The 27,756-nt window shown below is 38.6% G+C and overlaps 1 protein-coding gene across 4 annotated transcripts in view; it reads left to right on the top strand.

The window, feature by feature from the left end:
• The window catches only part of CTNNA3 (catenin alpha 3), a 456,698-nt gene extending 442,132 nt beyond the window's left edge, over window positions 1-14,566 (top strand). For 2 of the 4 annotated variants that reach the window (XM_062580676.1, XM_062580675.1), the window contains exon 18: window positions 9,523-14,566. In XM_062580676.1, coding sequence (XP_062436660.1) covers window positions 9,523-9,810 — 288 coding nt within the window. In that variant the 3' untranslated portion in view covers window positions 9,811-14,566. Of the gene's footprint in view, window positions 1-120; window positions 2,242-9,522 lie in introns of those variants that run through there. The other 2 variants (XR_009959014.1, XM_062580678.1) reach the window with 2 other exon arrangements.
• Window positions 14,567-27,756: the final 13,190 nt, after the last annotated feature.

Raw genomic sequence — 27,756 nt, 5'->3', positions numbered from 1 at the left:
AACATACTTACAAGTTACTCCTTCACTGTTTTTCTGCGATTTCTCCGGTACCTGCATGCTCAAGATTGAGCTGCTTTATGCTTGGTTATCACTTCGCTGTCTGTTGTTTGCTCCTTGCAGTTCATGTCCTGTCTCTCCCATGAGCTGTGATAGGTGTACGCACTCAGAAGAGCAGAGACAGTAACTTCCTTGGGAAACATTTAAGATTTCCATAAACACATGGTTAACATCAACTTAAACTCACATATGGGCAAGTAGGTAAGTTTGCTGTGAGAATGATGGACTCAAAAGCTGATGATGGACCACAGACCCGGCCATAACCTGTTGGATGTAAGATGCCTTTCTTCCTCTGACACTGAAAAGAGCTCTGTGCGAAGATATCTGATTTCAGTAGGTCTCAATGAATTTTTAAGTAAGAAAGTTCTTTTCCTCCCAAGGAAGGGAAGAAGTATGTATGTGAAAAATCATAAACAATTTACAGAGATAAAGAGCAGAGGATGTAGTCGTCTTTTCTATCACATATTGTGGGTCTGCAAAACAAGAAAATTGTCTTTTCAAAACAGAGCTAAGTCAGTCAGTCATATAATCTGTCATGTAAGTAAGTAAGTAAGTAGGTACCTTCTGGTTAAACCTGTGGAGGTGAAAGTAAAATAGGCATAAAATCAGATTATAAATTTAACCTTATACAATACATAGCACTTGTACAGCAGTGCCTCAGTTTAAGGGCACTTCTGTTTTCCTGTTGACAAGAAAATGAAGTCTCATTTATACAAGTATTGTACGTAAGGAGGCGCTGGTAACAGTCAGCTTAGTACAGTTTTTGACTTAATCCCATGACAGTGGAGATTGCACATATGGAAAAGTATGTTGTGATCCACAAACATGTCACAGTCAGTTATTCTGTATATGACATCATTATCCTCTTATTCCAGCTGCTTTGCATCCCAGTCCTCTGTGCCTTTATCCCTATCTATCTTCTCTGCAGCACCCCTTCGACAACATCTCTTGTCTCTTTAAATATGGTTCATATTTAAATATGGTTCATATTTAAAAGTAACATCCATGCCCTCCCTTTCATAGTGTAGGTTTAATAGGCTAGTGTGTGTGGGGGGGGGAGCAGTATTTGTAAATGAATTACAGATTTCCCTACATAAATGAAAGCAATTACTATCAATCTGCATGTTGCAAATGTTACCCCATTGTTTTGTGCCTGAAGAGAGAGCGTGCGGTCAAGCTTGGTAAATGCCTATTGTCCCAAAGATTTCCTTCAAAGGACAGTACACTGAAAAAAAAACCTCAAAAGAATGCTGTGTTATTTGAAAAGTTGTAGCCACCATAGCAGGAACTGTGTGTTTCCTGTTTTATGATACTTAGTAAAGATTATAGTCTCACCATTTTTACTTCTGCAGCTTTCATGGCAACATACTAGTTTAATATTTTTTAAAAATTCAGTATTTTATGGGAACATGAGAGACTAAGTACTCATCAAGAAAGCGAGCAGAACTGAAGTGCATGAACAGCACGATTAGAAACTACTGATTCATGCAGCTCTCCTGTTTCCTGTATGTGCCTTCATCTAGCATCACCATTACTGGGGCTCTGTGCATCTGCCGCGTTGCTGACTGGAGCTGAAGGTACTGGAGCGCAGGGCAGGGCGGAAGCCCATCACAGAGGTGTCTCCTGAGTGAGCGCAGTGCGGGGGCTCCTGCAGGACTCAGCAGAGGAACAAAGGAAGGGCTAAGCAGCAAAATCAGCAATCTTTCTGAAATACTGGCTGTTGCATGAGTCCATTTCATTATCACAGGTGGAAAGAGCTAGTTCCACTGACTTCAGTAAAGAAGTTTTCTTGCCTTTATTGTTTTGTGACCTCCAATGAAGAAATTTCCTGTCCTTCATCCTGCTCAAAGTTCGTGGTTGCTGTTTTGGCAAAGAAAGCTGACCCCTGTGCGTGCCAGAGCAACAGCTGCCACTCCTCATTGAGCCAGTTATTTTTCTCCTCCCTAGTATTTCTCCATGTCATTGGGGACCATTAGTTCACCATCACTATGGCTGACTATGCTAAGAAGTTCTTAAACCACACAGAAAATTACTTTTATATTATTAGCATTTGATTCCAAAAATAATAAACACTGTAGTTAAATAAATGTTCTCTTTCTGTCCTAATGGATTGCTTACTATTTTAAAATTTTCATCTATTGAGAGTGAGTTGACAGAAGTATTATGATGGTTATTTTTTTGTAATGTAGTAACACCACATCTTTCACTGCTTCTGCATAGTGTCTGCATGTAGGGGTACATACATAAATACTTCCTGGCCTTCAGAGGCAAAAAAGGGGTGTATTTTTTTATAATCAGTGATTTTTTTTTTTAATTTCTGCACAGCTGAGGTGGCATTGCTTTCTAAACTGCATGTACATAGAATGTGTATAAAACCAACTCAAAAGGAGGAAGCAAGGAAGTATTATTCGTGTACATTACAAATGAATGGTGGTATTATCTTGCTAATTATAAAAACCACAACGTAGACTATAGCTCTTAACCTCAATGTACATAAAAGATGATTTCAGTAAGTACGTACTGTAAATAAAAGTATTTGTGTCCATTTCCTCACAAACTAAATTAGCTAATGGAAACAGCCAGGAAAGGGTTTAAATTAAAGCACATCATTATTATTTTTTCCTCAAGGACCTGTTCTTTAAAAAGCTTCCATTTGTTAGAATTTTCCTACATGCGAATGCAGAAAAATCTCACTGTCTTTGTAAGCCTATGTTGCATTGTAGTATTTGAGGGAAGCAGTTTTATGAGACTTCAGTAAGTTATTTATCATCTAACTTGGATGCAAAACAAACTCCAGATACTCTTGAGGTGTATTAATGTAATGGCCGTATTTGTGTATGTAATACAAACTGTATAATGCATACATACACGCATGCAACAGAATACCTACATCTTTTAGAAAAACATAGCTCCTGGAAGGTAAATGCCCCCAGATTCCCCACTGCTCTTTCTCTGTCACCTCCCAAATGTTAAGGGAAATTACCTTAGGCTGGTTCCGCAACCTTGGATGAAATCTCCCTGTTCTCCAAAGGGGAGAGTGTGGTGAAGCCACTGGAAGCGGATAGGCTCATCGAGGCAGATGGAGCACTTTCCAGGAGATCAGAGGAGGGGAGCTAATGGAAGAGAAGGATCACCATGCAAAGGTTCCCTTCAGTTTTTTTTTACAGTCACATAACTTACTTACACTGGGATTGAATTAATAGTATTCTTTGTGGGTGATCTGAAGATTATACTAACATATATAGTAATTACTGAAGTGTTGCCAGTTACTGATATTACACTCATATTCTGGTGTCACTGTTAAACCAAGAATCTCAGTTTTCATTAAAAAGAAGTTACCATTATCCTGGATGGAGGGGTGAGGTGGGGGGAACAGTGGAAATAAATAAATAGCAATATTTGCAGCTCAAAAAACACAGCAAATAAGTAGTGGTGAAATCACAGCCCAGATAAAGGAAACCTCTGGTGTCTTCAATGGTCAGGATTTTACTATTCAGCTGTTTGTTTAGTTGATTGAGTTTATAGAGGAGTTCGTTATCTTCCTAATACGTCTAAGGGACAAAATCACTTTTTATATAGCAGCCTTGGTTAAAGAACCATGAAGTAAATTCATAATAGCGTATGCTTGCACATAGGAAAAGGGGGAAAAAGTTAACAGAACAATGTAATAAGAAGCACGTACTTCCCTTGCTGTAAATGCAGCACTACTTCCTGTTCATCATAAAAATGTAAATAGACTCTATTTTTTGAAATAGTCATCAAATAAATCAGTATTTGTCTTACTCTCTGATAGGTTAGTGAAACAAAGGAATAATAAAGTTTCTAGGAATGTTTTCACACAGTTAAGCCCTGCAGTTATAAAAGATACATTTTCAATAGCTGACCTTGTTTCCAAAGGTTTTTAACTTCTGACCATTGAAAAAAGAGTTGAATGAAGAGTTGTGTATTCGATACACAATTCTTTCTTTACTTTTTTATCTGCATGAAGAGGGAAAGTGTAGTTGAACTTTAAATGAGATTTCAGAGCTTGTAAGCAGCTAGTTCATAGCTCTTTCCTCAAATAATAAAACTTCAGTTCCCAGAAAGAAAGAAAAAACCAACCGAGTGTTTCACCTGGTGTTCTAGCAGACTTGCATTTACCAAGAAACATCTTGTGAGTACTGTCTTGCAGGATTTTCTCATAGCTTCATTCCAGAAAGCAAGTGTCTGTCACTTCTTTATGTCACAGAGGGAGCATCTGCAAATCTCTGTCAAGAATAAGTGCAGGAGACTGGTTTACATGCATGCTTTGAGAATGAGGAAATTCTGTATTTGTTGAAATGCTACAGAAACAACTTCTGCTGACATGTGACAATGCAAGCACTTTTTTTTTAGTACACTGAACAGACGTTAAGAAAACTCAGCTGAGGTACTTGCTAAGCCACGCCTCTCTTACTCATTCTGAATATTAAATTTTTGAACGTACCAGTTATTTATTACATTTATGAATCATTTGGGGGGGCGGGAGATGCGTATTAATGGACTTCTACTACTGCCAAGACCTGAAATAATTACATTACAAAAATTTGAAAAACAGAAGACAAAAATCAACTGAAAATCTGAATTTGGAATTTTCTAAACCCCACTGTGTGCAGCTTTCTTATATTCAGTGGCAATTTTGAAAATTTTCACTTAAATTCTGATTCTGACTACACATCTCATTCTTTGAAAATAAATACAGCTTAACATATGTGCATGTGTGTATACATTACATATGCATATCTATACATTTACATGTACGTACGCACATCCATACAGCACTCAGAAGCTTTGCCCCTGAGTACGTTCGTATGCCACGCCATTCTTACAGGAAAAGGTGGGTCCTGTTAAACAACTGTGCACACACAAGTCATTAGAGAAGAGGACTGCAAGTGCTGGAGATGACAAGGGAGCTGCTCCCAGGCTATGTGGTGCCAGTCTCAGAAAATACGTGTCTTCTGGCCTCTGTTTCACTAGATGGTTGTGAAGTAATTGTAATTACAGAATCATTCTGTATTCCTCTTGTAGTGGAAACAAACAGTAATACTTGCTTACTAGTAACTGACAGGTGACACATCTAATCAAGGGATGCTTTTTTAAACCCTTCTTTTCAGAATTACTGTCTTGACTGACAGAGAAGTCAGACCTGTAAAACATGGCAGCTGGAACGTTACGTCTACACAGGCAGTGCAGAAAGGGGAAAAGGGAATCAGAAAACGGCTTGCTTGTTCTGCTATTGATGCTTTACATACATACCACTTGCTACAGGTCTCTAAATCAAATGAACTTAAATGTTTGTTTAATGAATATTTTACCAGTCTTCCAGTCATGTGAAGGTTCATCAGTTTTCTTAGATGTGTTATGAGACCTTGAAGAACCTGATGAATATCTGAGATGATAGATAAACGCATCCCAGTGAAAACAGTCCTTGAGTATATTAGATTTACAGTAGAACAGACTGACTGACTTACACCAAATTCTATATAATAATGTTATTGCATTGAAATATAAATAAATACAGATATGCTTTTAAAGATGGCGAAAAGAAAAAAGTAAAATGTATGGTCTGATTCTTACCAGCTGTAGCCCGAAGAATGCCTCCTAAAATTTACTCTAAAGTTTGAATGCAGCTAATACTCCCTGCCCCCCCCCCGGCCACACCCACACCCACAGTATACATGTTTGTTTTCTGCAGAGAAGTAAAAAAGACTACTATGAGGTTCATCTGGAAAACCGAGCAGAAATGTTGCCACTGAGCCGTTGCAAATAACATAGGTGTCCAAAAGGATAGAAATCCAAAAGGATTTCTTACTAAATTTCATTGCCTATTCAGAGATGTCTAGAGCAAAGTAAAACGAATGGAGATGTCTGTCCCTACCCCCAGTAAATGCAGCAAAGCAACTAATTAAACAGCCTTAATGCTTAGCTAGGTATTCTGCTTTTGACTTGGGGGGGGACACAGACCAGTTCACCTCCAGTGATTGCTTCAGATACCTCTTTCTGCAAGCCGAGTCCTGTCTCAGGGATTGACGTGTAGAGCTTGAATAATAGAGCAGAGCTTCAGTTCCTGTGGCATGGCAAGGCGTCGGTGGCATTCAGCCAGCTGAACTTCAGTCGTTGGGTTTCAGCATTTAAAAAGCCTGAGCTGGTACATGTCCGCTCTTCCATACTGTTGTGGCAAACCACCTGATGCAAACATCCCATCTGTTTGTTTGTAGAGATTGTAATTGCAGCCTCATCAAAATACGAGCTCCTTATTTCTTTATAGTAAATATATATATGTATGTTGATCATATTGTAAGAAACGTAGTTTCCTTGCCCACAATGCTGTGATGACAGAGCCGTGGACTGCTGGAGCCACAGCCATTTTGTGAGAGCTATAGCTGTCAGAAGGAACCGATGCGCAAATGGCTACAACACTAGTTTTAGTCAAGTCATGCAGTCTTCATGCTTCCAGTAGGTCCTTTCCTTTTTTTTTTTTTTTTTTTTTTTTTTTTGCTGTAATAGTATCAATAGAACTATGCTGTATTTTTAAGCCTAGCCAGAATGCCTAGACAGCCAGCATAAATGACAGTCCCTAATAGTCCTGTCATCTTTTATTTTTAAAAATACTGTTATGCAAAGGTTACATGACTCTACCTTACAAACTAGAAAATACTGGTTGAAAATTTTACATGCTGCAGCAACAATGAACATTATAGACCATATGTTGAAATTAACATCTTTTCTTGAAATAAATATAATTATTTCAGTCTGCATGCAGCATGTACATTCAGCCACTCTAATGATTTTGCTTTCCTAGCAGGAAGGAAGAAAATTTACGATGAGGTTCTGCTAGAGAGACGCTACGAACAACTTGTTTGTTAGTAACTGAAGGGTCTTTTTGCTGATATAAAGAGATGATCTCAAAAACGCAACTAAATCCAGGCCTTCACACACAGACACATAAATGCAAATAAGGCAGTACAAATGCAATCAAAAGTCAACAAAAAGTGCAACATGAGCATGTGTATACAGAAACTAATGTGCTCCTCTCACCTGAAGAATTAATTTGGTTTGGCAAAGGGAGAAGACTCTTTAAGCTTTGCTAAAATAGTTTTGTTTGCAAATCTATGTAGTGCAGTAATTGCAACAATTTTAAAAAGCCTATGCAATGAGCAAGGAGCAAGGGTGAAAGTGCTGAGGCGCATTCTCTTGCTAAAAGTGATGTTCTGAAGAAGAAATGTTTCAGCAGCCAAGGAGGATGTTTAAGGTTCGAAATAGTCTTCCAAACCATATAGAGCAATCCTAATACTTTTACATCACCAAACTGTAGTGCACTTCCTCAGTGTCAGTGCATATGCTAATGAAAGGATTCCTAAACACTGGCTTTCCAATTATAAGAGGCAGAGTGTACTAAAACAGGAAAAACAGACCAGCTCTTTGAAGCTTACATACTATCCTAAAGCTGATGCTAGACTCACCCTGGTGAACCAATGCGACGACATGCTCTTTGAGAACCTCCTCTTTTCCCTTTTGCCTGGGGGGTGGGCTGGGGGGGCTTCTAGTGGAGAGGAGGTCATAAAATGGCAGGCTGCCTAACCAGCAACCATGTTGGAGGGAGAAAAAAAAAAAAAAAAAAGCTTAGGTAGGCCTACTAGGTAAATCTGAACCAGGACTTACTTAAAGCTATTCAGAATGGAGATGAAATTGCCAGCCTTGTAATTAACTAGGAATGCAGCGTCGTGTTTGAAGATGATAAAAATCTACTCAGTTTAGGTCACACATGATTTATATAGTATCTGTATCCTTAGCAGTTCTCTGTTAACACTGCGACAACAGCAAAGGTAGGTAGCTTAAAATGAAAGGTGGAGACTGTCTTTATTTCAAGCAAATCCAAGAGAATTTTAATGCTACAAAAAGTACTAGGTTCAAAATAAACTCTGACACTGTTCAGCTATTATCTGGCCCTGTCAAAAAAACCCAGATTTCCCACAGGATGAAAACCAAGACTGAATGTTTCACCTGGAAAAGTGTAATTTTTTTCTAGCCAGTACATCAGGCATGTAGAGAGCGATACCATCTCAGGTGCCAAGGCGTGGCATACAATGCTTAAACTTAAGACACAACTGCAGTGAACATTACAGCAATTATAATTAATGCTATTACTACTGAAAGGATAATCCTGAGCTTTATCAGTCTGAGAGCTGATGGCTCCTTTCCAAGCGTTCTGAAGCAATACTGATGGCCAATTACAAGTACCCATTTTTTAGCCAGTGCTGGCCTTTAAGTCAGATTCTGCTCTTGTTCTTTAGTTTTGTCAACCCCTGAACCCCGTTCTCCCTACCAGTGTGGTAACTCTGGTTTGCAACGCTCTTGTTTGAAGTCTCTGGAGCACGCTGGGGCCATGTTCATGCCTAGCATTTGAGATGACAGTTCACTGAGGTTTGACACAAAATGTCTTTACCAGACACACAGCCTTGGGCCGTATTTGCCTCTTGCAGAGTGCCACACAGTGGTAAGTCAGCTTTTATTGAGGTTGCCAAAGTCAGTGAGGGTGAGGAGGTTTAACTAAGTGAACATGTCTACGGCACTTTCTGCTTCTGATGCCCACACACTGTGGGGCATCAGTAAACCTCAGATGTGTGAAAGGAGCAGTATAATATCAGTTTGTTTAATACTGTATTGCACTACAGAGCAACATTGGCAGAGCTGACGTGCCAAGGAATGCTGTCATTTCTGTTCGAATTAGCAGATTTTACGTTAGAATTATTGTTATAATTAACAAAATATATTATTGTTTCCAGGAATACTAAAGGAAAATACCTTTGCTTTAGCATTTGTTAAATGCAGTATGCTGTTTTACTACAGTTATAGGTGGAGCAAGCAATCGATCCGCATTCTGCCTGTTTAGCCTGAGATTGCTTGAAAAGTGTGATGGGGCACAGAAGTCACTTCCAATCTCTGTGCACCACCCTGCTCTTAATTACCACTACCATAATCTTGGCCACTGTTTTGATGAATCCAGCTACTCACTAGATAGTGTCCCACCATTGCTCAGGAGCATGCAAGGGAGTCTGGAATGTGGTGGAAGCAGCTGGAGAATTTGCCTAGTGCTGATGCAAAGGAAGTAACGGGTAGCATTTTCATAGCTCTCCTTTAAGGCGGTTTCATTACCCGTCACTAGTAATTGCAGTAATACCACACAGACAGGTGTCATGAATTCACATTAAAAAAAAAAAAACACCATCATCTACATACACATTTATATTCCACCAGCACAATATTTCTGTGTATCTTTTCAAGTCTGACCAGTGGAACAACATGAATATAATTATCAAACATGCCAAGGGAAAACAAAAAGAATTAAGATTTAGTATGTTAATCTTTAACTGCCCTTATTCCTGACCATATTGTGATTAAAGACGGACTGCTTTCCTAGCATAATGTTTCTGTTTCTTATTACAGTTGGATAGTGTCACTTCACTAATTCAGGCTGCCAAAAATTTAATGAATGCTGTGGTGCAGACAGTAAAGATGTCCTATATTGCGTCCACAAAGATTATCAAGATTCAGAGTCCTACTGGCCCACGACATCCTGTTGTTATGTGGAGAATGAAAATTCCAGAGAAGAAGCCCCTAATTAAAAGAGAGAAGCCAGAAGAAATCCATGCAGCTGTCAGAAAAGGTTCTGCAAAGAAGAGAATCCATCCTGTTCAGGTCATGAGTGAATTCAGAGGCAGAGAAATAGTCTGATACTCTCCCACTTTCTGCATTTCCTCTCATCAAATTCTATTGGTTTTGCATCTTTTTCTCCTCACTTGTTTAATAATTACGTATGCTAATGTTTTTGCTTTTCTCTAAATCTGAATGTTAATGCTTGCTTCAGTTATTTCAAAATGTTAATTGGATTAATTAATAGCACACAGTTGAAAAAAAAAAACTCATTCTCTTGTAGTGACAAATTATCACCACGTCTTTGTACTGGCATGTTTTCAGCTGAGTGCTTTGAGTGATGCATATGGGGCTGCGGTGTGACAAGTAGATCTACTTTCATGTAGTCAGAAGGCAGGATGCCATGTGCCAAACTGTGCTGAAACTCCTACTGCACTCACTAGGGTCGGGTGTTTCTTCTCCAGGGACAAACGTGGCCAATACTGAATTCCATGTATTCTACGACATGCAGATTTTTAAACATTGTGTTTATTGTGTCAGATCCTTGACCACAATCATTACTCTGCGATCGGAATAGCCGTGCTGGCTGATGCTAGCTGAGGGTCTAGGCCTTCACTTTTATCCAGATTGAATGAGCTAAAGATCCACTGCCAACCTCCAGCCTTAGGCACAAACACAAGGGGAAAGTTTGAAAATGTTTGACAAAACAAAAAGTTTAACAGCGTGGATGCAATAATGTAATCAAAAGCACTGATTGCAATATAGCAGTTATAAAAGCTCTTTAAAAGGCTTTCTAAAACATTAATCTGTGTTCTGCTAGCCAGCCTATTCTGTGAATCCTAATAAATCTGACTGAATACTGTATTTGGCAGTTCAAGAAAATCAAATATTAACAAGAAAAACCTGTTTTCTAACCACAGTACAAAAGAGCTAACAAATATAAAGTATATAATTATCCTGAGATCAGTGTGTGAAATACAAATATACTTACTTATATCTAGCATCTGAAGAATGATGAAATTTTTTTGCAAGGTGAAGTGAATTAAATGACCTTTTGCCTATGGCTAGCATCCCAAATGCAGAACTGTGCCTTTGAGCAATTTGATAAATGACTACAATGTATTTCAAAGTGCATAATGAAGGGAAGGGCTATCCGTATGTAATCACAACCAGCCTTCTGTAGAATACTTACAGAAAGAAACTATTTTTCTAGATCTGTTTGAATCTAGATTTTTTTTCAAAAAAAGCAGCAAACCTGTCTTCAGTCCATGTCAGTATGTTTCCACAGATGCCATTTGCTACTTAAAGTGTTGCCTGGCAAGCAAATAGATCCTTTGCTACATTCATGAATCTGCTGAATCAAAGGATTCCCTCAAATGTCAGAACTTTATGATACATAATTGATTGCCATTATCAAGAGGCTGCAGAATATAGGCTGCTGCTACAGGTCATTTAATATCTTATTTTGACCAGCACTGGACCTACTTGGAACAATGTAGGCAGCAAAAGTAATCATAAACTGTATTCTTCTTTGGGTGGCCACCCTATTCCTATGCTTGGAACAGTGAAGCAGTATAATTTCTAAGCTGCTGGTTAAGAAAGCCCATGAAGTCTACAGTGCTCATGCCTCAAAGACCTTACAAGTCACAATTTCAGCTTCCCCAGATTTCTCCAAATTTACGATCAGTTAAATGACAAAATTAAGAATCTAAGAAAATTATTTATAATTCAAACCGTCTTTGTATTTGCCTCAGGATCTTAGTAATATGTATAGGTCTTTGTTGTCTTGCCTTTACAGCTAATGGTGAAGTGGAGTAGGTAGAAGCAGTAAAGAGCAGGTCATACCACCTAGTGAAAAGTGGCAGATTAATATTTCAGTAATATTTCAGGTTCTGGTCTACCCCTCTGACTACCCCTCCAGCAAGACTCAGATCTTAAAAGCCAGCAGGTGAGCTGATATAATCTTGATTTTTGTGAAGGGCTTTACTCTCTTATTTATATTATGGCTCTGGGTTACACCTTTGATATAGGACACCTTCCCATCAGTTGTTTGTAATTAATGTCTTTTATCACATTGAAGAGATCACATTCTAAATAAAAAAAACATAGTACACCAGGAGGAAGACGTGCCTGTCCCCCCCTTTTTTTTTTGGTGGGGTGCGGGGGGAATATGTTTCCTTACTAGTGAACATGCAGTTCAATAGCCTGCCAGGCTTGTTTGTAGGAGTAGCAGCCTATCTGGCACACTAAGTTCCTCACTGAGCTATTATACTCTATTTTAAGCTAGCACTTTTCTAGCATTAGTACCATTAAATTAAAGCACAGCTCACTGCTTAATGTAATGCCCCTTCCTAAAATGCTATTCAGTACTCTCTTATCCTAGAGATATCCAGCAGTCAGTTTGATCTCAGCTTGTAATACCATTCCTATTACTTTATTAGGAAAAAAAAATCCTAAATGAACAAGAAAGTCAGAAAACACTGCTGTTTCTGAGAAGAGCCAAAGGAATGATGAGTTAATTACATCTGGATGAGTACTACCATGAGCCATTTGGATAAAGTTCAAACCTAAGTGAAAACATAACAAGGTAAAGTTTATTCCTGGCTAAGGAGGCACAGGGATAAAAAACATGAATCCTGAGATATAAGAAGCCCAGTATATTAGCTCATTACCCCACTCAGCAGGTCTGTGAAGCAGGGAACAAGGACTTCTGTGCTACTATTAATAAAACTGGAGGAGGACCTGCTGCTCAGTGAGTGTAATTCAGATACGGATGCGTAATCTGCCCTGCAATCCAATCATTCTTTCCTAGCCCTGGTTTTCAGAGAATAATTTTTCAGTGCACTGTCATTTTGCCTCTGTGTGTGTTTGCATAGTGTCTGTGGCCTACCAGCATTCATTTGAAAACTGTGCTCCTATAGCAGCAGCTTTGCAGGGCTGTCCTCAGGAGGACAGATTAGTTCATTAGTCTTTTTTCATAGAATTGGTAAGATTGGAAGGGACCTCTGTACATCACCTAGTCCAACCCTCAAATGAGTGGCCTGTTCAGGGATCGAACCCGTGACCTTGACATTATTAGCACCACGTTCTAACCAACTGAGCTAAACCCTGTCACAATCTTCCTTGTCTTTACTCCGTAACAGGACAGTGGGGAGAAGACAAATGTAAATGACAATTGAAGGCAATTTTATTTTTAAAACTCAACGGAGCACTAGAAGAAAGATGAATTTTATTTTTCATTGTTGAAGCACATTAGTGCAAGAGGACACCTTCAAGTCATTTCCATCCCACAGATGTTGATTTTTTTTTTTAATTCTTTAGTAAACAATTTGGTTGCTTGGCTCTGCTTTAGTTGTTTGATGATTCCTTTAGTATTTAATGTTTCTAATTTGTAAAAGGAAGTTTCTGTCACTGTAGATTGAGCTGAGCATAGTTTGCAAGTTGTCCCAATTACTTATGTTGCCTGGCCTTAGCGAGCTATTCTTCGTAAGTAGCACCAGTCCTCTAGTGTTTTGGACCCTCAGAAAACCCGGAAACCACTTGTCCCTCTACCACTGCACACCCCCTCCGCCCTAGCCTTGTGTACAGTAAAAACTGTCCCAGCACAGCTAGTGGCCTGATGATTTTTCTGAGGGGGTGAGTGGGAGAGAGAAAGGTGGGGAAAAGATGTAATCGCCCTCTCAAGGGTTTCTTGCACTTAGGCCAACAGAAAGTTTTCCTCTGACTTAAGTTCTGTTGGTGTATCTTTGCTGAAAAAGATGACTAAGAAGCATGTCATCACACAGCTCCGATATTCCAGATGGCTTTAAAAGGTCCTCAGCACTTTTAAAAAGACTTCTTGTGTGGTCTATTTTGTATGAATCTGCTATGAAAGCATTTAAGAAAAACGTATTTATATAGCAAGTTCTTTAATGAGATTATGGAAACTTTATTTTAAAAGTATTTTTAAGCCTTTTCCAGTACCAGACAGTAAAATTCTTTGCTGTCATACGTGCCATTATTGCTGTGAACTACTACTTATTCTTTGTGTACTTTCTTTGTTAAGCATTGGGGACTTGCCTGTATATCTGGCTCAGGGGACAGGTAGATAAATGAAAGCCTATTCCCTCAGGATGGATTTTTAAAAAATGAAATCATTATCAGAGAAAAAATCTAAATTAAAATATAGCAAACAATGAATATCCAACAAGCAAACAAATGTTTCCCTGCTATCAGCCATTCAGTTCTACAGTCTTATGATTGCCTGTTGACATTTTACTTTCTCAAAAAACATGTTCTAAGAGAACAGGTTTTGCATTTGACTAAGCTGTTTTAGCTTTAAAGAAACAGTGACACCTACTAGGCTCTTCTCACTTAACAAAACCTCGGCATCTGATTGAAAGAGCCTTGCAAACCGGAGACTTCCTGACTAGTACCGTTCACCTGCCCAGTGCTGCCTGGCCTTGCCAGCAGCTCCTGCTGACCACGTGATGCCCAGCTGACTGTCCCAGCCCTTTTCTGGGCCCCTGTTCCCATCAGTAGTCTCCCCAAAGCCTCGTCTGCATCCACTGCCAAGCTCAGTTTTGCCCGCAACACTGAGGTAGCTCTGGTTATACACAGCTGTTAATAAACCCCTTCCTCTCTTACAACCTACAACCCACAAAAGCCATTGGGATGCTTGGAAGAAAAATTAAACTTAATATAATAAAAGGAGTATTCTGAAATTGTGCAATAGAGTGCAATTTAAGAGCATACTAGGAAAGTAATTATGTAATAATTAAAAATCAAGTAGATGGTGCTGTATTTCACTTTTGTTTCCCCTAACAGATCATTAAAACTGTTTTACACTTTCTTCTAATGTGGCTGAGGGCTTGTTTTTTTTGCAAAACGACTTCTGAAAGGGATGAAAATACATTGGCACTCTTGATAGAAAGCTTATGGACATGCTGTATGTGGAAAGTGGCACTGTTGCAGCGAAAAGTCATTTTTCAATTAATAAATAGTAATTCTGAAAAAACTTTCCTTGGATAAAGAAAAAACAAAAATCAAGAGCAGTAATGGCTTAACACTTACATAAAAACAAACCAGAAATCTGCTTCAAAGACACTGTTACCTACTGCTACAATCAACAAGAGAAGCTTGCTGTTACAGTCAAAGGAGTTGAAAGCTGAGGAGCTAACCCTGGTCTCCAGCATACAAAGAATATTTAAGAGATTAGCTTAAGACAATTTTAAGAGCTGGATCTAGCAATTTTATTTTTAAGAAGCTTTTTATAGGATTAGAAATGCATATTTTCTGCTTCCTTTTTGAGAAAATGACTGCATTTAAGCAGGCTGAAGACTACAGAGGTAGCCTGTCTTACAGGATATGATTTCTCCAGACTTTTGGTCTATCATCCTGTCCATTTCAGAGCTATTGACTTTGCTGCTGTCGTTATCAATTATTTTATACAAGATGGCAAATAATTTAACAACAGCTGAAATTAGGCATGTAGCTCATTAGCTGTGGGGCACATTGTGTGTTTTTGGCACAGCTCTTTCATTGAGGCAGGAGGCAGGATGTTTAGGAGCTGTTGCTGCCTGTTCCAGCAAGGTCCTGGTAGGTATTTTGCACGGTCAGTTGCCAGAGCTCCCTTATTAGATGGGAACGTGACAGGAAATTGCTCCCACACTTTCAAAACACGGAACAGAGCACCAGGCTCTGTTTCCCCAAATAGTCATCATGGCTGAGGAGAGGAGAGATGGGCAGAAAACTCTTTTTTGTACTTTTTCAGCCTCTATGGTGGAATAAGTCACACGGGAATGATTTCTCCAGGAAAGAATTTCCCTCAAGTTCCAACCTTACAAGGACCAAGGAAATAGCAGCAGGAGAGTCTTCAATGCCTTCCAGTCCCTCTAGGAACCCAAAATAGTCATTTTTGCTCTGTCCTAATGCTGCTCCTGATAGCAGATTAATCATCTGAGTGTATAAATTTTGCAATATACACCCAGGCTATTTTAAATCAAGTTGTGGGATGCATACATTGGAAGCCTTCCTAACAGCAAGTTGCATTGACTAATTGTTTCCAGTTTCATCTTATTTTTGAGGTACTAAAGACTTCATCCAGCAAGCCTGCAAACCCCAAACCTTCAGTGTCATCTCTCAGAGCTTGCATAGGCAGCAACCAAGAGAAGCAGGCAGCAATCTCATTTCTACTGCCACTTGTGTAAATATTTTGTGTGCAAAAATGCTGTGTGCTTTATACCTCTCCCTTCCCTGAGACCCCATTTCACTTCACTTTCCCTTCAAAACACTACAACAAAAGAATAGGAAAAAAGTGGTGCACGGTGAGCTCAGCAGCCATGCAAGATCAGCACAGCTATTTTGAGTTCAGTGGTACAATATCCCTGACACTAGTTACTGCAGTACTTCCTCTGCAGCAGCCCTCTGAAAATCTGTGCCCTCATTCATGCTGGCTAAGACCAAAGACCTTCAAGTTTGCTTTCAGAAAGGTACAAAGCTCACCACCAGTAAAGAGGTATGTTCCCCAAAAGAAAATCTGTCTTCCTTGCCCTTTCCTCTTGTGACATTTCAAACAACTTGCCTTTATTTAGGCACATTAGGGCCAACTTTAAAATACTAAAATTACACAATATCAAGGTCATTAATACAGCAATCCAAAGGGCAAAGAGCTTATTGGTAGTATGAGCCATTGAGTCATGTGGGTAGTGATGGCACATCCTCAAACACTCTATTAGCATAATGCTTGAGCTGAAGACTCAATTTTCTGCATCACCAACAGCTGAGGACCAAAGTTGACCGCCAATAAATACAAAATACAGTCACAAAAAAGCCTTCCCATCAACTCCTAAAACATAACAGAAAATATGCAGCAAAAGAAGGAATATGAAGAAAATTGTCCCCAACTAAAAGAATCCTTGCAATGTTGTCTTTCAGAAATACTGCTTTTCAGTTCCCAAGCAGCCATACATTTATCTTTTTCACAACAGAATGAATTAGGAGGGCCTGACTGTATCAAAGGAGAGAAAGTGACTGGCTCTTCCTATGTTTTTGCTTGAGAAATGTATCATGGAATGGGTCCATCACCAGTAACTTACCCATTAACAGAGATGCATGCGGTTCTAGGAAGGGATTTCAGTGAGTTAATTTCTACTGTCTACTCATCAGGTAAAACTGTATGTCTTTTTTTCATAACAAAAGCATTTAAGGTCATATTTTTAACAGGAAAATCTGTGATAGAGCTTTTTTTATTTTTTTTAAAGCCCCCCTTTCTTGCCAAATCTTACTGCCTCATTCAGAAACTTTACACCCTTGTACTGTAAGCTCCTTTTCCTTAAAGGAGACAACAACTAAAGAACAGCATCCAACCACATTTAGCTCTGATAACCACATTTTGTCACAAATTCTGTAGCTAAGTACTTGAAGGTACCAAAACGTATGTCCAAAACAGCAGGACTGGAAAAGCTAGCAGGAAACTAAGACCATAATTTAGTATTTCTTTTGGAAAATAATTAAATCTCATCATCATGTGTATTTGACTTTTACATAAATGGACTTAAATAAACCTTGAAAGGAACACATCATATGCTGCCTAGACAATGGATAAGACTTACTTAAACCAGGCATTGTGCCAAGTTGCTAGATAGCATATGGTAGATTTCTCACTTGTCTTTTTTTTTTATTTTTTGGCAGGTTCACGTAGTTTGCCTTAATGAAAAACGGAATTACTCTTTTCAGATGTGGTATTCCCTGTAACACGCACATGTTGGCTAAAATACTGAGTGGGCTGGAAAACCCTTACTGAAATACCTGTCTTTTTAAGCACAGTAACGCAGCCTTTGGTACAGCCACTGAGCCGACAACTACCAGTATTTGTTCAGGCTAATGGTAACATGTTCTACCTTCTAGCACGTACTGATATAACATACCTCTTCACATTTCAGAATGATGGGCATAGGCAATGATTTTCCTTGAACAGAACTCCCTTGGATCTGCTAGTACTGCAATCAATACAATTAAGCATGTGCTTAAATGATCTGTTCAGCAGGCCTGGTCTTAGGATTGTGCGTAAGAGCGTAAGTGCTTTGCTGAATCAAAGCCATGCTGCTGCTATGCTTATGTAACTACTAATGTGTGGAATCAGCAGGACATGTTACTAATAGAAATACTTTTTTTTTTTTTTTTTTTTACCCCAAAGTCACACAGAATGTTAGTAAAAGCATACATGTGAAAATGAAGAGGTAGCTTATGACTGGGATTTCATCCTTGGGAAATAACTCTAATGGTGTATTTCACCTTACAAGAAAGCTTGGCTTGTTCACATATGCACTATGTATGTGCCACAAATTTCTTATAAGAATGCAGCAAAAATAAAAAGAATCCCCCTCATGCAAACTCTTTGCCCTTAAACTGATGGCGCTAATTCTTAGCTCATCTTTGCTCTGATCTGACAGGAAAAGGATTATATATTTGTTGTTGTTAAATTAAAGCTGTTTCAATTCACAGCTAGTATTGATGTTTAATCCCGGACAGGTGTAGTATTTCCATATGCAGCCTCAATTTTCTGCTTTTGAGATAATCTAACTGGCAAAATAATCAGCTGCAGCTCACTGCGGAACTATAGCAACTGTACCAAGTCAGTCATAAAGTAAACTGGAATCAAAACCCCAGAAATTAAAAACTGCATGGAATAAACGTCTGTAAACATCAAAAGAGTTTGAATAGGATATTCTTATTGGTAAAATGTAACGAAATGGATTTTTTTTTTTTTTTTGCTAGCAATAAGCTGTATTTTCACAGTAATAATCTTTTTGTTTAATTGTAACCATTATGGGAGCTAGCATAACGTCAAGTCAAATAGGTGTCATGTAATAAAAAATACTGTGCGTATCTCCATACTATTCCAATTCTATGGATACTCCTAGCATATTTGCTAAAAATTTGGGGAAAACTTTCAAGTTTCCATTTGGACAAACATTTATGACCTATTTCTATATGCCAACTGTTATCTGCTCCAGAATCTATCATATTATATTCTTCTAAAGTGCTGTTCAACTTATTTATATAAGCACAAATTAAGGGAGGATGTTATAGAGATACATATAAAACCAATTCTCCACTCACTGAAGGGATGTTGATAAATCAGAATCAATCTTGCAAATGTGTATTACCAGAACAGATCTTACTATAAACTAGGGGGTTATTCATGGCAGTAAGCACAGAGCCTGGTCAGTGAGTTTTCAGTATTGCTCTAACTGCATTCTTACAGGATACCAAGACTTGAAGTGAACTTCCATAATTGCAGGAGAGCATAATGTGATACAGAAAAGAATGGGTTTGAACTGAATCTCTTTACATTTGCATGTTTATGTTACATAAGTTAGGTTAAGAGCATATGTTGCTCAAAATCTAAGGGAAGGATAAAAGAGGGTCTAGTAGCAAAATACTAGACAACTTGTGCAGCACACATACTGGAGCTTGCAAAAAACTCAGCATCTTAGACTGTATGCAGAATAGCTTGTGCTTGCAAAATCAACGATTTAATTGCAGTGGCCAGAGGGTTTTCCCATTGATTTTGCAAAGCACAGTGTGATTTATCAACAACAATAATAATTTCTAGTTTAGAAAAGGGTTATCATACTTCTTTAAAGTTTCCATCTTTAGACTTGTGCGCAAAGAGAACAGATGGCAAAGCGCACGACATAAAAGAAAACAAAACGGTCCAAAAAAAGAAGAAAAACAAGTTTTCTCCTCTAAAAACGGAAACTCTTTTTTGGGCTCCTGAAGCTACTGTACTGCAATCCCTTGTCACATAAGCTTGTCAGACAGGGCCAGATATGAATCAGCTATCTTCTGAGAATTACAGAAAAGGAGTACATATATAAGGTACTACAAAAACCTCAGCCACCTCAGTGTCATTGCTTACTGTTGCAGCTGTCTCCTAGTTGTAGAGACAGTAGCTGCGATATTCTGTAATCACTGAAGTCTGGCACTGCCCAGAAGTACAGTGACCATCAGATTTTTTTTTTTTTTTTTAATCTTTCTGCATCTCAGAGAGAGCCATTTCTCCCTTTCCCTCGAACCTCCCCACTTGCATGCTTTAGCCTGAGCAGGTCCCATTCCCAGGAGCAGGAAGGCAGGAATGCACGCAGCGAGCCGCGGCCCAGCTGGCGCCCCACGAGGCCGACTGCGCTACGTGTGGAGCAACGGCCGCTCCAGGAGCGCTTGCTCTCTGCTCCCAGTAATGGGATACTGGACTGTGAATGCAAAAATTGTGGCCATTTCATTACAGGAGACTAAAAAATAGATTACATCAACAATTCCTATAAAATGCATGGCAACAAAACAAAGCCAATGTTTATGTACTCTATTTTAAAATAAACACAATTTTACTCCACAATTTACCTGGCTGCCCAAGCAGCATGCCGTGTCTTGTTTCCTGCGTAGTGATCATTTTCTGTGCTGCAGCATATAATATTCAGAGGAACTGATTATGAATAGCTGGACTATCTTACTACTATATAAACTCCTGCAAAACTTTAAATTGATGGGTTTTGGTAGCAGTGGATTTGTTGAGCACAGCTTTATACAAAGTACAGACTAGAATGAATTATTTGGAAAAAGTCTCTTGCATGTAAGAATTTATCTGGACTAATAATATAGCCTCCCACAATTTTGTTGTATTTTAGTGAAAAAAATGAAACTTTTGAGGACTCAAATAAATCCAGTTGAATTTTCTTCTTCCAATTACTGGCCACATTGAGAGAGTGGGTTTTTATAACAGAATTGGATGTAATGCAATTCATAAAATGAGAAATTGAAATGAATAAAAAAAGATTTTTCTTCTAAAGATGCATTTTCTCATGACACCTCTTTCACTTTTTTCACTGTCTTTGGCTGTATCACTAAATGCCACATTCAGAAGTTGCCTAGCATCTCCAAAGCAAAAGAAAATGATTTTTGTACTAGCATGGCAATACAGCAGCAAAACTGCAATTTTTATTCACCTTTTTCTGTTTAATATAGTTGGAGGAGGGAGAAAGTTAAATGTGTTTTTGTGTCTACACGCACACATTTTCAAGTTAGCAAGACTCTTAAGAAAAAGTAACTAGATCCATATTATATTTCATGGATAACTCAACATATACACACATTTCAGATATATTTTACTCTTTCGCAAGGCTATGCCCTGAAGTTCCTTATTTCGTGCCCAGGACACAATACACAATTTGAGAATCTTGTCTCAGTCTTTCATCCAAGTTGCCGTATGACCTTAGGAAAGACTTTGGGCCTTTCTAAAAGTTTATTATATAATAACACAAATTATGCAATTATACAGTGCATGTAATTAACTACTGCAAAGCATTTCAAATCAAAGGTGTTACATAAAGGCTAAAAATTTTTAAAAAAATTAATTTTGACGTTGCAACCAATCTTTACCAAATGTTTTCCCCATATGTTAGTACCTTAAAAAGCAAATTTCATTTTTTATGCCTGTGTAAAGGAAATTGTTTGGTTCTTCTCAGTACTCTGCAGAAGTATTCACCCCACCATTGCTGAGTGTCTTAACTGTTGACTACTGTAAGTAAGCACCATGAAACAATGTTGGAAATCACACTGTTGAATTATCAATCACATTTTTCAGCTCTCTCCATAATTAAATGAAATTTTATTTAGTGCACAATGCTTCAAACACTTAGAAAGAGTAGAAGAGAGGAAAGCCACATGTAACTTATTTCAGCTGAAGAGCAGCAGCATACAAAAAAAATTTAGGAATAGTCTCTCATAAGATGACATGAAGAGGCAATAGAATTACTGGTAAGCTTAATGTGATATGGAAGGCCTGTATACTCTGATGATTCACTGGTGGCTACAGAACAAATGAAATGCTCTTAAAAATGAAGAGTAAATGCTGCGCAATAGAGAAGAAAAGATTTTATTACCCCCTGCCCCAACCCCTAAAAAATTTCTTTGGTCTCGGAAAAGAAGAGAAGGGAAAAGAAGCACAGGAGATGGCAAGGATTCACAGTATTTCAATGTTTAGAACTAGATTTAAATTCATCTGCTAAATATATTGAAAAAAAGACGTATTTTTTAGATTCCGTGTCTTCACCACTATTGATAGCTAACAAAATATTCAGCAAGTTAGAATTGAAAAGGTACTGCAAGATTAAAAAAGGGCAAGAAAGATTACAAAAAGTGTTTTAATATCATAAAGATTTTTTTTAAAAAGCCTTGGCAAGTCACGTTGAGCTAAATGCGTATTGAAAAAATCCCTAGGATGTTGCATACCTAAGCACCTCTGAAGATGCAGGCCCCTGGAGATCTGCTTCAATCATACTAAGTTTCTAGTGAAGGCACCTGGAGTTGTGCTGGAGTATTAAATGCAGGAATAATACATGACGTATTTCATGTCATTAAAAAATGCATAGGGTGATTTATATCCATCGCATGGAACAGTCAAATTCATTGTCGTGAGAAGAAAAGTAGAAGACACAAGACAGTATGTGACACCACCTATCTTTAGTAGCTAGCCTTCTATCCATCTAAGACTTTGTTTACATGCCAATGTAACATTTGCTATTTTTGTGAACAGAGTTCACAAGCTTGCTGTTTTTGTGACAGTGAAGATGAGTTAAGGTGGATATCCTGAAGGCAATTGCACGAAAATCAGAAAACAAAACAGAAAATTAAAAAATTGCCTTAGAAAAAAAATATGGTAATACTTTCAACACTACTGTGCCCTAGGAAAGATGTTGTTGGTGTGCGAGAACTATGTCTAAGGGCCTGTTTAGGAAGTCACGTATCTTTGGTCTTGAAGAGACCAAACAAGTGCTACTGGAAATACACTACTGAGAGAAAGCTTCTAGATAAAGCCTGGTTAAGCCTTCATATTCTCATTCATAAAACTTGGTAAAAAGTTACAGAAAAGGTAACAAGGACTTCCGTGTTAATCCTAAAGCAACCCTCCTTTACTTTGACTCCACGTCTTGGCAGCTGTACCGTAATAAAACATCAACAATATATATTCTTTTGCTTTTATTCGTTATGAGGATCATAAAACATTAGAGAGCCTGCCTGGAACCTTGTGGGAGACAGTGTGCTGAAACAGAAGGTGGAATGCTCCAGTCGCAAGAAACTGGGCAAAGGGCAGAGGAATAATGGTCAATTAACACTAATGTGCTTCTGAAAAACAAGGAAGAAATCCTACGAAGCGTGAATAAACTGCATTTGTGACCAAAACTTTAAGGGATTAAGCAAGTTTTCAAATCATAAAAAATTTAGTAAGCAATGAAAGCTTAAGGATAAAAGCCCCAAGTTTCATGGGGTTTTCCATAGCCCTTTTACTGTGATATACATGACATGCTACTTCAGGAAAACAACAACTACACGTCACTAGGTTAAGTTTCCACCTTAGGCACAATGCTGAGTGTAACACACTGCATGGTCAAGAGTAAGCACTGTAGAAAACGGAAGCAGCAGCTTATACAGTCCAGCAGGTACCAACATTGCATCTGCAAATGATCCCTCAAGACTCATGAGTCTTGGAGACTTTGGTCATGCTGTTTAACTTTAGGCACCAAAATTAGCTGTCTGTATAAGCTAGATCTCCTCTTGTGATCTAAACTCCTCCTATGGGCAACTTGCAGCACCCTCAACAGTGGTATGCTTTGAATTGCCCTCTGACAGCTCACTCATCACTTCCCACTGATTACAGAGAGGGCCTAAGGAGACTAACCCCTTTGCAAACCTTCCTAGCTGAGGTCCCAGACTTGGGAAGGCTGGTCTCCCTGCGTTTGAAGTAACGCATTGCTGGGAACGGAGCACTGATCACTGCAGACTTGGCTCTGCCTCTCCCTTTTGCCTTAACACTGCTGCTCAGCTGCTGCATTTGCTAACCTGCCTGCCTGCCCTGGGGTAAGATTAGGCAAACATGCACGATGGGGCCCATGCAGTGCTCACTAGCACTCTGCATGAAACAATGATGCCAGCGCAAGGGAAATTATCTGCTGGGAATCACTAGCTGGTCTGAAGTCACTTCATGCTCAGCGTGAAGCAAAAACTGATCACAGTGCACTGAAAATCCACTAATACAATCACTGCACCTTAGGTACCTGAAAGAATGCCTCTGACATCTCAAACCCATTAATTTATTTTAATTCTAAAATAGGAGTAGTCACTGCTAAGTATGTAGTATGCTAAGTATCAGAGTTTACTGACAAGAAGAAATTATTTTAAGATTAGAGAATTTTAAAAAGCGACTTTTTAATGGCAGCTCTGAGGTTCCAAAAATGTTCCTTGCACTGAGAATAACACAGTTTGCTGAAATGACTCATCAAGCTGCTCTGCTATTTGATTATGCACAGCAATAAAGAAATGGTCTTTCATTTAAGTACTGAAACAGAAGCCCAGACAGTCAGAGCAGAGTCAGACCTGTATCTAAGAAGACAGGAATTGAACAGAATGGTTGAATTTCAGATTTCTCCTCTCTGACTCTTCACTGCTTGCTTAAACAGCCACTTTCTCTTTATGACCATCAGACTAGTAAGAAGTCTTATCACCTTTACAGTCAGTAGACTGAGGAGCTGAAAGGTACTGTATGGTCTGTACAAGGTAGCTAATACTTGATCTGCAGGGACGATACTTCTCACTGGGCTTTGTTTTTGCACTGTACTGTTACTTTTCTAATTAAGCACGACAGAGTCATTTTCCTCTCTCAGTCACTCCCTGAACTGCAGTGAGCTATACTGCTTGAGCTGTCTCCATTTGCACTGCTATGATGCCATGCTGTCTGTAATGCTCTCGTCTGTTTTAATGTATTAAGTCATCTGCCAACAACAGAGCATGAATAATGAGGTTCAATCCATCTCTGAGTGTAGTGCTCCTCTGTGCCATTTCCATTCATTTGATTAGCTTTCCTTCCCTTTCTGCTCAGGATAGGAAAAAGGCTGTATTTTCACTTTCTTATTTTCTGCATTACAAACATATGCATTATTTTGAAGTTTAGCCTAATTTAAGCATTATCTTCTTGATTTACTTGAGATAGGTAAGCCACAGGAAAAGCTATGCCACCTACTGAGAAGCAAACTGGGACATAATGCATTTGAATATTTTTTATGGGTAGCCTTATGCCTTTCGCTTGAGACATGTGGCTGGCATACTAACTGCACTTGGCAGGCCCATATTCCAGAGTCCATAAGCTATCCTCGGTTTATTACTCCAGCCTAAATTATAGGTGGAGCTGAGTAATATTCAGCAGGAGAAATAAATTACATTAGTGACCAGATTTATTGTACAACAGTAAGAGAAATACCGTAGGAAAGACACAAACAGCACTGTGGGTTGACTCAGTGTTTTATCCTAATTTATTAAACTGATTCTGAATCTGTGCATACAGATTTGGGATCTAGAGAAACACTAATGGTACTCACACAAGACATCAGACTGACCATCTAGAGTAGCGTAACCTGAAAAATTCAGTTATTAGTGTTATGAAGATTAAACCTTTCCTCTGAGCAGAAATCTCAGTGCAAGGCTGAGTGTTTCTGTCAGGACGCAATCATGAGCTGCTCTCCCAGGGAGCATCAGAACTCCACACAAGCAAGGACAGCCATTCACCGGGATAAACTGCACACCTTCACTGACTTCAGTGATCATACACGACCTGTCACTTTGGGACAAATTTTGTCACTGCCTCCCTTTTCAACTTCTACTAAAGCATTTGTGCATATAATATTCAAGATCAGCACTTAATTTAATTTTAATGTTACTGTTTGAAGTATCTTAAACACTTCTTTGTTCTTACTTGCAAATTCAGATGCCTTGCTGAAATCTGGATATTATACTGTTCTGAGAGAATAGATATGGGATCTGCTTCTTATTTTCAGTATAGTTTCCTGGCAGTGCAAAGAGTATAAATTATACCTGCATCCATGGCAAAGCTCTTTGCACTACCTCTGCAATTGAAAAGGTATCTTTGTATGAGTAAGTATAAAAACTGGTGAGACATTTCTGATATTGATTTTGCCAGAAATCTGTGTGCCCAAGCAGCCAGGACAGAGAACATCACTTTCACATTCTCTGCTACTTGCATGTCAAGACAGTCTTGCGTGAATATGAGATATGTATTGGCTTCTTCATAGTAAAGAAGAGAAACTTAATTTTCTGCTTCAGAAAACAGAATTGATGGTTCAGAAGGTCATCATGTACTAGTCTCCTCTATGGAGTGAAAACAGTGAAAGGGAGTCTTGTAAAGGAAAACTCTCATATGCAGCTAGATCCTAACAAGTTGACTTTTTAGTGGTGTTTGAGAAGATGGAGAAGGTGCAGATGGCAAATCTACAACTCTGCAAAAAGATCAGTGTCAGCTTTTGCAGAGATGTTCCACATTTTAATATAAAGGCTTTAAATCACATGCTTATAACTAATTTATCTTAAAATTTTAACCCTGATTTCTCATGCACTGGTACAATGCATAATTTTTATTTGTCCAGTTCAGTCAGCAAATGAGAGAAGTAACAGGCTGCCACTTTCACCATCTTTAACGAAGGGCATCCAGCAGTTCCCCCTCCCCCATAAAAACCACTTTTGTATTTAAGGGGAATTGATATCAACCTTAAGAACAGGTGATGTCCCTGGGTACCTTCTTATTTGTTTTCTTACTGAAGAAGCTCTTCTCCTCAGAAGTATGCATTCCACTAGAAAAAAACGGCAATTTTTTCTAAACAATGCACCTAACAACCACAGCCTCGTATGACAGTCTTCTCCTTCCACTGTCTCATGGATATAGTTGTTGAGAGATGGAATTTTTTAAAGTTTAGTCTTGCAGAGGGGAAGGTTACTGTGCAAGGAATACCACTGGAATAGCCTGGTGAAATCCAGTCCTGCTCTGCATGAGTAAGGACAGCTGAACAACTTTCTAAGCTTCTTTCTGAAAAATCCAACCCTGGAGTTCATAGTCAGATTTTCAGATATTTTCTGAAGCTTGCACTTCACCAACTGACTTAATAGATACAGATTCCGCTCACTTCACCTTCAGCTTAAATGAAATGAATAGCATCATGAATTTCTGATCTGACTTGCACTGAGATTTTTCAATGCAGGTCAGACAAGAGGGGAAGACGATAACAGAGCAGGGGAGAAAATTTCTAGAACAAAGCACAAAATTTTTCCCACTCAAAAAACGGAGCAGACCTTCAGGTAGTGTCTGAGATGCAGCAAGTCTTTTAAAAGATATTTATTTATTCTGCCCTGCACAGATGTGGTAGTTGTCAAGCTAAAATGAGAGCTGAGCACTACTCTTTGAAATGTTGAGATGGACTATAAGAAATACTTAATAAGATATTCGTATGTTGAAGCTACAATTAAAGAAAAAACTATTGCAATTTTACATTGTGTGCTTTGAACTATCATGAAATCAAAAGGAAAATTTTAATTTTCTTGCATTATTACACACAGTGAAGAGTGCAAGAAAATTGAACTCAAAAACTGTATTTATAAGCCCAGAGTCTTAATGAGAAATCTACTGTATACAATAACCTAAACAAATATAGAAAGCAACACAACTTCTGTTCACGTTGGCCTAACAAAAAAAAAAAAAAGAATTATCTGTTCTCTACCTCAATGTGAATATTAGGAGTTAAGTATGAATGACAGCAGGCCATTTTTTTCCAGAACTTCTCTTGTTCCAGAGTTCCAGCATAAGAATTGCTGGTGGGAAATGCTATAATACTGTTCAACAGCATCTAACTTAAGGCATCTGCCATGTGGGCTCTGAACTGCCCTTTAGAAGCCTGTATCTTTTTCTCTTCCTACACAGAGAATGTAAACCGTTCTGTCACCCTGCGTAACTTATATAAATAGTGCGAGTTCCTTGTGTATTATCAAAACAGTCTAACAATTTCCACTACAGCCCATGCTATCTGTTAGTCACGTTATGCTGAAATTAGTAAGTGAATTAGAGCTGCATACGTAAAAGGCGTGACACATCTAGCAGTCTCATCCTTCAGATAGTATGAACAAGCACTCTGCTGCTACCTATACTCTGGA

This window comes from Rhea pennata, chromosome 7 (genome assembly GCF_028389875.1).
Source record: "Rhea pennata isolate bPtePen1 chromosome 7, bPtePen1.pri, whole genome shotgun sequence".
In the NCBI taxonomy this organism is placed as follows: Eukaryota; Metazoa; Chordata; class Aves; order Rheiformes; family Rheidae; genus Rhea; species Rhea pennata.
The sequence above is the reverse complement of the archived record's forward strand: the minus strand, read 5'-3'. Positions and strand labels throughout refer to the sequence as shown.